At 33.6% G+C, this 13,888-nt stretch overlaps 1 protein-coding gene across 6 annotated transcripts in view; it reads right to left on the reverse strand.

The window, feature by feature from the left end:
- TANC2 (tetratricopeptide repeat, ankyrin repeat and coiled-coil containing 2) overlaps nt 1–13,888 on the reverse strand; it is a 293,951-nt gene that overhangs the window by 151,952 nt on the left and 128,111 nt on the right. For 3 of the 6 annotated variants that reach the window (XM_025047067.1, XM_015589791.1, XM_025047065.1), the window contains exon 5: nt 1,001–1,111. The exons of the other annotated variants lie outside the window; for them this stretch is intronic. In XM_025047067.1, the coding sequence (XP_024902835.1) occupies nt 1,001–1,111 (111 nt within the window). The remainder of the gene's footprint in view (nt 1–1,000; nt 1,112–13,888) is intronic. 6 annotated transcript variants of the gene reach the window in all.

Consider the following 13,888-nt stretch of genomic DNA (forward strand, 5'->3'; position numbering starts at 1 on the left):
TTAAAATAGAATGTCTCTGATCAGGTTGGGCCCAAGGTTTTGCCTATTGCCTTTTTTTTTTTTTAACATGTTTTATCTGGGTTCAGAGGTATATTATCCTGACATTTCAGAGGAGAGCTACTAATATCTTCCCTAGAACTAGAAATCATTTTATTCTTCTTATCCTCGGTGCTGTAAATATATAGTGGTTGCATTTATTGTGGTTTAACACCAATTTTAATGAGCAGAAATAAACAAAAGACCTAAAACCAAGTCTTCTAAGGTCCTTTACTGAAGCTCTGATCTTGTATACTCAACTAGAGCTGTGAACATTTCTGACACAGCTCTATAGACTTGCTGTAGAGTGAGTGTAAAGGATGTTGCCAGGCAACCCATCTAAGTTTGGAAGAATCTAAGCATTGATAATGAGTCTGTCTCAGTTTGGCTCCCACACAAGAAGGGTTTAGTGAACTCCCACATGTGCTTACAGGCCATTCATGAGGAGAGCTATTTCTAAAAGTGAGTGTCCAGGAGTCCAAATCAGGAACCTATAATGTTTCTTTTCTAATTCAAGTTTAATGTTTCCAACATCACAACTACTTTCTATAACTGTCCAAAAATCCAATAGGAATTAGGCAAAACAGGTCGTATGTAGAGGGGTAGCGTTGAATGAACATTTTTATTCATCTCTTTATAACATTCCTATTTGCACAAGGCCAAAGCAAAATTGCTTCGAGTATCTCAAATCATGAAAATCACCCTGAAAGCTATCTAATAAAATTATTTGTTATTTTGAAAATTATCTTTGAAATTGTTTTCAAGACTTACTCTCATTATTATATCAATAGTAAAAAAGGATGTTCAGTAAAAACTATGTTCTAATAAGGAAAATATGCGATCAGTTACAAAAGAGGTAACAAATATGTTTTTATAAATAGGATACATGCAAAATACTGCTCTGCTGGATGGGCCTGTTCCAAACCTCCCTCTTTTGAAGCAGACACTTCGCATGCATGCTTACCAGGGCAGTATGCGTCCACGTCCAGTTTCTGAGCTGAAGTGAGGGTTGGTGAGCCAAGCTCGGATTCTGGAATTCGTGGGCTCTCAACAAACTTTGCCTTCCTCAAAGGGGCTAAGGACAAGAAAAAGGGACACAGAGAGAGGGAGAGGGGGGAATAGGAAGGAAGGAAGAAAGAAAAAGGAAAGAGAAACAAAAAAAGAGAAACATAGATGGGTCATGAGTAAGGGGAACAGCAGGCAACAGATGGAAGCACTTAAATGAACGACACACTCTGTCAGACTCAGATCAGGTTACCCTATTTTTTGTGCCAGAAAAAAAATAAATTGCATTCTTCATAGAGGAGATGGGTCTTGTTAAAAAGTCACTGCAAACTGGAAAAGCTAAAATTTAATATTCAAAACTATGAGCATAAGTTGTTTGCTTTTTAACCTTTAGCTATTTTCTCTCTCTTTATAAAGCAAAGAGCTTTCTTACTTTGTCTTCCTTTGCCATTAATTACAGGTATTAACTGAGGAAAGTATAGGGCTACGTTTTTAGGATTTTGTTTACAATAATTGTAATCAAAGGTTTTCTTTATCGAGAAGTAACTACTATCACACTCAGTTGTGATAAATACCACAAGTAGGATTCATTTACCTAGCTTAACGAGGAAATCAATCACCTGTCTGTTCAGCTATTGTGGTAAGAAGTCAAAACTGCTAGTGAACTAAGATATTAACTAGGCCACACCAGTCTGACACTGGATGCTAAATAGATGTGATTTAGTTACACATATAATCATGAGATCTATTGAACAGTAATAATCCATGCCATGAAATCCATTCATTCTTATAAGAAATGAAATATAAGGTATAATTCACAAATTGAAAGTTTTACTTATTGAAAGCTCATATAAATTTTATTTACTGATAAATACTTCAGGGAAAAATGTTAAGACACTACTGATACACATTTAAATCATCAGTTAAATATATTAAAAGTTAAAATTATGAAGACTGCTTTGGTACTTGCAAACTGAGTTCCATTAAATAAACTATGATAGGATGAAAGTGTTTATTTAGCATAGTATCAAAAGTATCAGTTGAATCTGAAATTGATTTGTATGCAATTCATATTAGTGTTGTAATTATAGGTGTTCAAGACATTGAGTGCTTAAGATCACATTACTTTTTTTCAAAAGTTTCTATATGTTCTTCAAAATCCTCATCCATTACTGATCCACAAGGGACTCTAAGTTATTCCTAAAAGACCCTGTAAAAACTAATATAAAACTTAGTCATTATAATGGCCAGAATTCTCTACTTTCTTTGGAGGGTAGAATAATAAGGTATTAAAAAAATACAGAAAATACTTTTGAAATGTGCCAATATTAAAAACCTATAGACGACTAATTCACACTTAAAATCCTAAGGCATATATGTACATTTTAAGTGTATATTTAAAAAAAAAAAAAACCCAGAAGCCCATTACTATCTCTATGGCAACAAAGGCTAAGGGTGCTAACAGTACAGTTTTCTACCAAAAGTAAGCTTTGAAATAGCAGAACTCTCACCTCTGCTAAGAGTGCAATACCTGAGCCTATTTTTAAAAATCACTATCACGAATGAAGATCTCAAGTGATTTATATGCATATCTGCAGGCTACTAATAGCCAATATTGGAATCTCTTTCATCATAATCTCACCAATCGATTCTAAAATAATGAAATGTTTATCCAATATTTCTTAATATAGGATAAATTATTATTATTTAAGTCTGAAAGCTCTTAGGCCCTTTACTAGAATTTTATTAATACATTGTCATGGCAGCAGAATAACTATTTTACCTGCTGAGTTCTGACAAAGAGAGCACTGGTCCCTGCTCAAGGGACTCTATATATCTAAAAATCTTAATAATAATGTTCATAATAAAATTTGGGGCTAGTAGACAGAAAGAAATCAGCAACTGAAGGTAGAGAGGTAAGGAAGAAATTAAAGGATGGCAGGAGAAACTGAGAGAGATCTGAGGAATGTACGAGAATTATGAGATGAAGTCAAGGGGAAAAATCCAGATCCCAGAGATCTGTGAAGCTCAGTGCCATGTAGATTTCTCTGTTTTCTCTTCTCAGGGAATTCCAACTGCGGTTATCTTTATAACTTGTAGTGGACATTAAATTCTTTTTTCTACCTTTATCTCTCCTTCATCTATGGGATACTTTATATGTCTATTAATGAATTTGAATTATTTTATAAGTTAGATTATAATGTTGCTCTGATCCAAGTTATAGAAAACTAGTGTTATCTGTAAGGCAATCAAACACAGAAGGTATAATCACAGGCATGACAGGTTTGTCCAATAGTCTTAATGCTGCTTAGTAGAGAACATAAAAGGCTAACTTGGAAGATGGGACATGATATATTGCTTGGAAGCCTTGAATTTTAATATACTTCATAGTAAAAAAAAAAAAAAAAAGGTATATAAGCTGATTCAGATGGGTAAGAGAATTTTTTGTCAAAAGGGTTTACCAGATAGCAAAAACAAACAAACAAACAAAAAGCTGGTTGAAATGAGATGGTTAAAAGGACTCTAAAACTGAACTAGGATTTTATTGTGATATATAAGAGATAACAGGAAACTATGGCTCTGAGAACTGATCTGAACCAACACTGGGAACATAATTCTTATGCTGTAGGAGGCTTGAGTTTGGGAATCTGGCAGACGTTGAGAGGAAAGATGCATGTGGGTTCACAGTATCGGCTCAGTCATTTAGAAGATTTAGGTCTTAGTTCTAGTACTTATCAGAAGTAGGAAACTGAGCACCTTACTTAGCCTTACCAAGCCTCAGTTTTCTCACAGAGGCATAGGATTGTTGTAGGGCTTGTAATTTCAAGCATGTAAAGTACTAGGCACAGTGCCTGGATATGGTGATAAAGCTCATCCATGAGTTTGTTAAGACGAGAGCGGAGGGCTGTGGCTTCAAGTAAGCAAGTGTCTTCAAGACATAGTATGGAGAGGCAGAATAGCACAGCACAAAGAGTGAGGGTTAGGGAGCTTAGGGATTCAGGATCTGGGCTCTGACTCCAGAAAGCCTAACTTAGACTCTCAGCTCTTCCACTTTTTCCTAGTTGTGAGAAACTTCCTGTGCCTGTTTCCTTATCAGTTACTTGGGGTTAATAATAGTACCTACGCCACAGGGGATGACAAGAACAGTGACAGCACCAATTACTTTTTAAAAATTGAGATGAGAGCAATGCAAAAGAATGAAATTGGACCTTTATCTTATATCATATACAAAAATCAACTCAAAATAGATAAAGACCTAAATGTAAGAGTTGAACTTATAAAATCTTAGGAGTAAACATAGGGAAAAAAGATTTGAACCACAGAATTGGTAAAGAAGTAAAGAAGCAGTGGAAAGTTTATCTGAAAGAGAAAACTGTATTTTAAAAAGCTAATTTTAACAGAGCTTTCATAGACAGAATCTTACAACATTCATAACATTTTAGTTTCTAAAAATTTATTTGAAAACGAACCTTTGGGTACCATGAATTTCCTGGAGTGAAGGGGGGGAAAAGAAGTGTAGAAGGAGAGATATCATTTGTGACACTCTTTATTTCCTCCTCCTTAAACCCCAATCTATTGTGGGTTTAAAATTTGGAAACTGGTGGTAACAGCATCCTTCCAAACTATCCAAAGTCAACGATGTTTACCAACACAAACCTTAGTTACCATGTAAGCCAAGATGGGCTCTCATATGAACCTTTCCTATCTCTACTGATCACAGTGAACAGCTTTAGAAAGAAGGATATCAGAATTCATTTTACCTGAGCAGAAAAGGCAGCATTACACAGTCTTACCATTTTCAAGACTAATAGCATTTAAAAAAAATTGAAAGGTAGCTAGCAGATCAGCATCAACTTATGGCATTATGGTCCCACTAAAAAGAAAGGGTTCGACTGAACTTAACACAAAGACTACAGAAACTATACGAGTGTAAAAAAACACTGACTTTCAGTCTGATGAAAATTTAGTAATTTGAGTATCGAAATAAGTTCTTTTAAAGGAGTACCTACCACCTAAAGACTTATTATACTAACTTCCTAAAATAACAAATCCAAATAATTGGAATGTCATTAAAAATTTTTAATTCGTAATTAATTCAACAAATAGAACTATTCACTAACAGTGACAGCAAACTGCTAGAGAGAAATAATAAACAAAAAAATGGAATTTGAGAAGGTCATTGGCATGTTTATTTTTCTGCACATAATGACTTCAAAGCAATGGGTTCATACATTCATAAAGTTGTCTACTGACCAAAATAAAGAGGTTGTGATATCAAGAGCTAGATGCTTTCTTTACTTGTACTTTCTTCATCAGAAGTCATAGTTGAGAGTTATAAACATATATAGACACACAGTGTGGAAAACTCTAATATAATTATAAATCTAATTTCTTCCTGTTTCATTTTTCGTCTTTAAGGTATCCCCTTATTTAACTAATCTTGTAAAAAACACAACCAGAGGGTAGGGGAAGATGGAGGGGGTGGTAGATGGAGTAAAGGGGATCAAATATGTGGTAACAGAAAAAATCTAACTATGGGAGGTGAACACACAGTGTAAATATATATATGCCTTACTGTTAACGGGTACAGCTGAAACTCATTGGATTTTGTTAACATAAAAAAAAAATGTCAACATAAAAAAAAAAATTCATTAATTTAAAGAAAACTCCATTAATGCTAAATGAAATTTTCACATATAAAGACTGATACTTTTAAAGGGAGAATTATTTTGTTAGAAAACTACACATAACCATTTGTAAACCAATTCTATAAAATGTATGAGAGATCGTATATTCAATTCAATAAATGCTACTGTGTTCCTACCCTGTGCAGAGCACAGTACTAGATACTTCAGCAGATTCAAACATGATTAAGGCAGTTTCTGACCTGAAGGGACTCAAGATGCGGATAGGAGAGAACATGAACAGCTATGATACAAAGCAGAGAAAGCTAAGTGCCATGAAAAAGGTACAAATTGGCAGCTATAGGATGCAAAGAAGAGAAAAATGTACTTCAGAATGCCTCCCAACTTGGTACAAGGTCAAGAAATATTAATTTTTTATTAAAATCATATTTCTAAGATTATTTTAAGAACCTAGTTTTGAGAGAACTGCTAATTACCCTTTTTTATGTTTCAGTGAAGATTTTATAACAGTTGAAAAGTTACTAGAGAAAAATATGCTCAGCTTAAGCTTTTAAAAAGTTAAAAAAGAGCAAACTAAACATAAAATCGAACAGAAGCAAGAAATAATAAAGATTAGACAGAATGCAATTGAAGACAGCAATGAAATCAGAATTTAATTCTTTGAAAAAATGAACAAAACTAAAAATCTTAAACTAGACTGACCAAGAAAAACAGTAAAGACACAACTTACCAAAATTACAAATGAAAGAGGAGACATCATTATAAACTCTACAGAAATGAAAAGTATTATAAGGGAATATTATCAACAACTTTATGTCGACAAATTAAAACAGCTTAGATTAAATGAACAAATTCCCAGAAAGACACAAATGATCAAAACTGATTCATTAAGAAGTGGAAAATCTAAATAGATCCATAACATGTAAGGAAATTGAATTAGGAATTAAACAGCTTCCCATAAAGAAAAGCCAAGTCCCAGATGGCATGAATGGTGAATTCTATCAAATATTTAAAGAGGAAATAATAGAGCTCTTTTACAAACTCTATCAGAAAATTAGGGAAGACGTTCAGACTAGATACCAATTTAAATGCAGTTGCCTTAATACTCTGCTCACAAATCAACACAGAATGGACAAGACATAGAGGATTAAATCAAGAGTTGCCCTAGTGCGCTATAGTTTCGTGCACCATTTCTCAAATTTCATTCATTGGCATAGTATCTTCATGATTTTTGCCATACTTCCTTAAAACCATATTTTTACCTAATATTTTCTTTAGATTTTATGTTTTTATTTAAATAAATTTACTTTAAAAAGAAACTATATACTAGTCAAACTGGAAAATCAGTATCACATGCTACATGTGGTTGACTAGAACATTAATTCTAAATACCTTCAAATGGTTCTGAAGCTAAACTCTTCTCTTTTTGCTCGAAAAGAGGATTAGCTAGTATTAGCACCACATTAAGATTTTCTTCTTTACATACTCAGAAAGACTGAAAGATAAATGAAAAGGGAGTAACACTGTAGCTATTTCATTAGTCAGAATACGGTCAGACTATGCTGTCATAACAAACAACCTTAAAAATCTCAGTGGCTTAACACAACAAGGGTCTATTTCTAGTTCACCCAGCAAGACTGGGCAGCCTTCCAGGACAGCTGTCCTTTATGCAGCAACGCAGCAATGCAGGCTGCTTCAATTTTGTATCTCCACCATCCCAACGTGAGACCTCTCCGTGACTTCTGTGCCGGAGGAAGAAACAGACTGAAGAATCACCAAGTTTTGTCCCTCAACCTTTTTCTCAGGAATCACATTACCATGCTATCAAATGTCCAGGGTCTGACAACAGTTGTTTCTAGCGGAGGGGCAAATCCAGTATTGGTTATGGTTACTCCATCATAGTGGGAAGAAGAGTTATCTCTGGAGTTTTAATTTGCCTTTTCCAGATGTTTATTATTCACGATGTGGCAGACAAAAGGCAGAACCTTTGTCTTACATATTGCTGTAGCCTTAGTAATGCTTATGACACTGTGGGGCATAGAATTAATTAACTATGTTTATCTATATATTTTTGGAGGTATAAATAATGTTTATGTCTTTCATAAATTTAGTGATTAAGATCTAAGAGAACTGGTGATTCTAAGCCATAATCAAGGTAACTCAAGAGTAAGTCTGTTCCTCCTATGTAGTTCTATTTTCATGTAATTATGTTGTATTACACAAAAGGATATACTAGACACATTGACATATGGAGAGACCATACAAGTGACAAAAATGGAGATGATATGGTGCTCCAAAGAAAGTTATTCCAAAAAATGACTGCGAAAACTTTTAGAACATTCCTACAACACTTCAATGGAATTTTGAATAAATTAAATAGAGATTCTCATTTCAGGAAGAAATTGAGATTTAAATCTTTGTTTACTCATATATGTTATTACAAAGAAAAAGGCAAATTATGTACTGTACAACTCATTGTTGTAAATGTCAACTCTATATAGCAGTGAATGGTAAAACTCGGGGTATATGAGATAAAATAAGGCAGTGTAGATTTCAGTTACCTATTTTAATATTTTTGCAGATACAAATCAATAATCTGAGTTCAGAAAAGCCTTTTAAATATTCTAACACAATACTCAAATGCCAATTAATGGTATTAGGTTTCATTTCCATATATCTGAAGCAGCACTAGATTTCTGATAATATAAAAAGGAGTTCCAAATTTAAAAATTTTGGATATGTTGACTTATGTGTGATTATTGGCCTAATGATATAAGCAATTCAATATATTTGTCAGGCCAACTTCTGAGTTTTAAAGTAGCTATGTAATATAACTACATTTGAATTTAAAATGTTACATAAACATGTTTCATCATAGAAAAATTAGAAAATACAAGAAGCAAATATAACATAATTAAAAATTATCAGAATCCTACCTCTGTTAAAATTTCAGAGTATCTGGCCTTTCCAATTATTTTATATAAAATAGTAATGCCAATAAAAGCAGCTACAAATGACTGATGACCTCTCTTTTTAATATATGGCTTTTGAAAGAAATACAGAGAACCTCAAAGTGGCAAGTGAATTCATGGAGCACCATTTTATGTGAAGTTGACAGTATGATACTTGAGAAGAGGTATATCCCTAACATGAACCTGAATATTGGCCAAAGTTTTTCCTTTAATTGACTCTCACCTCCTCAAAATATAAAAAGTCTGAAATAAATTTTATGTATGCAACTTAGAAACATATGACATATTTATATATGTAATTTGTAAAATAATACAGAGCAGACATGTGGCATGCTTGTATATGTTCTAAAAATTAGTTAATATGCCCCCATCTCTCCCAAATTACAGGAAAAAAATGTATCTTCTCTATTACATCTGTAATTCATATTTTCTCATCGTATGCCTATGAGAAAGTAAGGGGAAAGAAATAGTAGGACAAAGAAAAGAATATAGTGGTTAAAAGAAAAGGCTTTAAAGTGAGACTTGTGTTACATGCCTACATTACGTGGCCTTCAAAATATTATTTAACTTTTCTAAGCCTAGATTCCATATCTTTAAAATGTGAGCCATATCTCCCTCTTAGAGTTGTTAAAAGGATTAAATTTAAAAAGTAAAGTATGAAGCTAAAAGAAAGATATTAATATTTATTATTCTTTGGAAATAGGCAGCTGAAGCATAATGTGCTACTAAAGGCCACAGACTGAGCTATCTCTGAGACAGATACTAAAATATGGATCTTGAATTTATGGATCAACCATAATGCAAACAATAGATGCTCTGTACATCTCTAAACTAAGTGGCCTATGTAATCACATAATAATATGCCACTTTCCTCTCAAGGTTATTCTAACAATTTAAACAAATTCATCTTTGTAAAGGAATTAGCATAGTGCCTTGCACATAAATGTGCTCAACACTAGATTGCTGTTATTAGCAGATGATGATGATGATGTGATAGGTAATGGAGGAACACGGACGTAGACAAAGTAAATTTTAAGATGCTCATCAGAATATTTGGCATCTAGAGGGGATGATTTACGACTTCACACTGCAGGAAGTAATCTACTCATACATCTTGCCTCAGTTCTGTCTCCCTACCCATAGTACCCCAAAGGATAGTGGATTTAATGGATGAAGTTATTCTATTTAGTAGAATCTGTGTCATAACAAGAGTGCTAGCATAGATCCTCCTGCATGTGGGATGGGGAAAGGTACAGTATGATGGAGAAGAGGTACTTAAAATATGAGGAAACTAGTAACTCATTCCTTTTTGAACATTTTACAAACTGATTTAAAAGTATCTTAAGTTATATAACATTGGACCCAGGATTCTGGTGTTATAAATCTGAAGTATAAAATTTTATCCACCACTATTATTGTGTCTGAATTATCAAACCTTACTAGATCATAAGCTCTCTGAAGGCAGGGACTATAGAATAATCACCTTAGAACAGTGTTTTGAGAATGATATATAATGCCATCACATTGCTGTTTTCCATTTTGCATTAGCTATCAATAATGGCTAAAAATATACTATGTATGATAACATAAAATTCCTTGGGTATAAAGAGTTTTACACATACCTAAGAACTGAGAGAGAAGTAACCTTTGATATTAGCATGTAAATAAGTCAGCTGTCATTTACTGACAACTCCAAAGTGATTTCCCCAAGGCAGACCCAAAAGGTCTAGGATTAACGAAGAAAGCAAAAAGTTAACAATTAGGAAAGGAAATTAAAACCTTTTTTTTTCTTTTTCAAAACTTCAAAAAAGTAAAATTAAGAAGATCCTAGGCTGTCCATGTGGGAGGCAGAGAACGGCTGCAATCTGCATAAACATAAACATTGTGGCAGACTGTAATGAAACCCTAGAAGGGGAGATTAATAGCAAATTAAGTCTTTGTCCAATGGACAAAATGACTAGTGAGACATTTTCAATGATTAAGTGTGAAGGACGATTAATTTTCTGGTTTGTTTTTGGAATGTGCAGTTGCTACTAATCTCATAATAAAGAACTCGCAAGAGAGAACACTTCACCGACTGAAATGTAAAGAATCACAGCACTTCTCTAACCTTAGAATATCTGTCAGCAACTCCCAGGCTTTGTAAGAGGACAAATTGCTTTTCATCTCCCTGAAATCCTGGGATCATCTGATTGGGAAGGAACAGGGAAGAAACTAAGAAGATGAATAATTAACTCCTGAGAAGAACACAGTATGGAAAACTGAGTTGCCTACTCTGCTGGAAAGTAAGCCATGAAAAAAGAGGGTTAACTGGAAGAACAGAACTATTGTTCTACCAGGTATGGCTTTGATTTAGAGGTAGAAGCAGGAATTTTATTTCTGGCTTTCCTTAAATACACAAAAGCATGAAATACTATTCGCTTTACTCTTCTTAATTGTATGTTAATAAGAGAGTAGTCTATAAAAATGCAAAATCTGATTTAGCTCAGAGGTCTTTCTTTTCTTAGAGTTTTCATTAGACACCTTCCATTTCTAGTTTTTAAACTAATAAAACACATTGCTCTATTCACCATATTTCTTTAAATTTGAAAAAAAAATCTCAGTAGTAGGGTGGAGGTAGAAGCAGTGTTACAGAATACAGTAAAGAAGAATGGAAGCAAAAGACTAAATCTCAAATTTAAAAGTTTGTTAATTTTTCTTATGATTACTATCATTTAAATAATCTACCTCGCTGGATGTATGGTAAAGAGAAAACACGTAAGGATGGAACAATAAATAGTAAGGAAAAGAACACTAAAGTCAGAGTTTCTATAAAATTTGGCACTAAAGCTAAACATCAACTACCAAATGCATAAATATTTCTATGGGTAGAAACAAATAACCTCTGAGAAACTGTCAGTATTTATGTAAGATGAAAATCTCAAAATCCTATTGGGGAGGTTCTGCTTCTGTACAGACAAGTTAGCTTCTCTACCAGATGGATCCTTCTCTACAGACTCTATAAACTCTAAACTCTAGACAGAATATTAATAAAACAACTACTGCATGGCCCTGGAGGTTGAACACAATAGACAGATTCTAGAGGAGAGCTGACAATTACAAGAAAAGAGCAGACTGGGATGAGCTTCCCATTTTCAGGTTTTTGGCCTACAAGCAGACCAGTCGGCACTATATGAGGTCATTAAAACTCTAACAGAAAACCTACAGTTTTTCTAGTCTGAAGTATCAAAAGACAGCGCAGTGCAGCACTTGTGGCAAAAAGGCAACAATGGTCACTGAAAAGTAAGAGAAGAATTTCCAAAAAAGAGAGAGACAGCTATAGCGGGTAGCCCAGATTCTGTGTTTAAACTCTGCTCACACTTCTGAACTACGCATGGGGCAGATCGGCTAACAATAAAGAACTGAAGTGAACTGAACTGATGCCTAAGAGGCAGTTTTCCATTGAGTCAAACCAAGTCAATAGCTTTCTAAAAGAAAAATATTAATACTCTTGGAAGAAATATGACAAAATCCAGAGTACCTACCAAATAAAATGTCCAGGATACAATACAAAATTACTCAATATACAAAGAACCAGGAAAATATGACCCATTATCAAGAGAAAAGATGACACCAATCCTGAAACACTCCAGATATTGTAATTAGCTGATGAGTAATTTAGAGCAGTTATTATAACTATTTTCAGTGAGATAAAGGGATATGATATGTTCTCTTAATTAAAAAAGAAGAGGAAATCTCAGCAGAGAAATAGAAACTATAAAAAGAACCAAATGGAAATTCTACAACTGAAAAGCATAATAGCCAAAATAAAAAGGCAATGGTTGGGTTTAACAGCACATTTAAATGTTTAAACATGACAATTTAAATGACAGATATAGTATGTGTGTATATGTATATATGTATGTACACACACACGTGTATAGTATATAGTAAACTGAAAATACTTAAAAATGACATAAAAGTCAGTGAATTTGAAAAGAGATGAATGAAGATTACAGAGAACAAAAGAAACAAACCTCAGAACCTGTGAGATGATTTCCAGGGGTCTAATATACATGCATTTAGGGTCTCAGAAGAAGAAATATTTGAAGAAAAAAATATTTGAAGAAATAACGGCTAATTCCTCAAATCTGTAAAAGACAAATTTTCATGATCAAGAAGCCAAAAACCCTATGTAGGATAAATATAAACAGAATCACATTAGGTGTGACAGAGTCAAATTGCTAAAAATCAAAGAAAAAGAAAATCTTTAAAGCAGCCTGAGAAAAACAATATGTTACATACAAGGGCCAACAATTTGATGTCTAACTTCTCATCAGAAACTGTGTAGGGTGAGAGAGCTAACATCTCTTACAGAGTGGAAATCAAGAATACTGTCTTAGACCTGATGGGACAAGAAATACAGAAATAAAAAATAGAGTATTTGTGACTACAACCAATAAAACAAAAAACAGTGACATAATTATGAAGAAAGGTGGGACCAATGCAAATAAGCTTAATGTTTCATTAGCTATATTTGAATCAAGAAATTTCAGCAGAAGCATCATAATTTAGAGATAGAGTTAAACAAAAGAAGAACCAGCCAAAGCATTTAAGTGATTGTCCCTTAGAGAAGTGGAATTAGGAATGAGAAAGGATGAGGCTGGGAACTCTACCTTTTCCTTTCAAGCCCTGCTGTACAATCTGATTTTTAAAAAAATCATTTGTGTGTATGTGTACATATGTATGTATGTGTATATATATACATATATATATACCTTCATTAAAACAAATACACACACATAAAACTAATAGGGAACTAATGCTTCTCCCATTTTAAAATTCTGAAACCAGTAAGTATTTATTGGGTAACTTTAACATGCGAGACATTATGATAGGCACCCAAATCTGCTTTTTCTCTTCCTCAATACCTAGTCCTTTATATGATATGATCTACACAAAGCCATCGACAAGATGGCTGGATTTAGCAGTTATAGTTGGGAGCTCATAGGAGTTCTGAGTTCCTAATATCAACATTTGGATGATATCTGAAAGTCACTGGCATGTATTAGATCACCTAAAAGACAGAATGAGCAGAGAGATCTACTAATACCATATTCTTCTCAAGTAACTAGACTTCCTTGCACTATTTATGTTTAGGTCTAGCCCCAGCTTTCTATCTGTGCATATTTTGTCTCTATCTGGTTCTGCTACTGTAAATGGGTTGTGCTTATTTTCCCAAAATATTAT

The sequence above is a fragment of the Pteropus alecto genome, unplaced genomic scaffold (genome assembly GCF_000325575.1).
Source record: "Pteropus alecto unplaced genomic scaffold, ASM32557v1 scaffold134, whole genome shotgun sequence".
Lineage (NCBI taxonomy): Eukaryota > Metazoa > Chordata > Mammalia > Chiroptera > Pteropodidae > Pteropus > Pteropus alecto.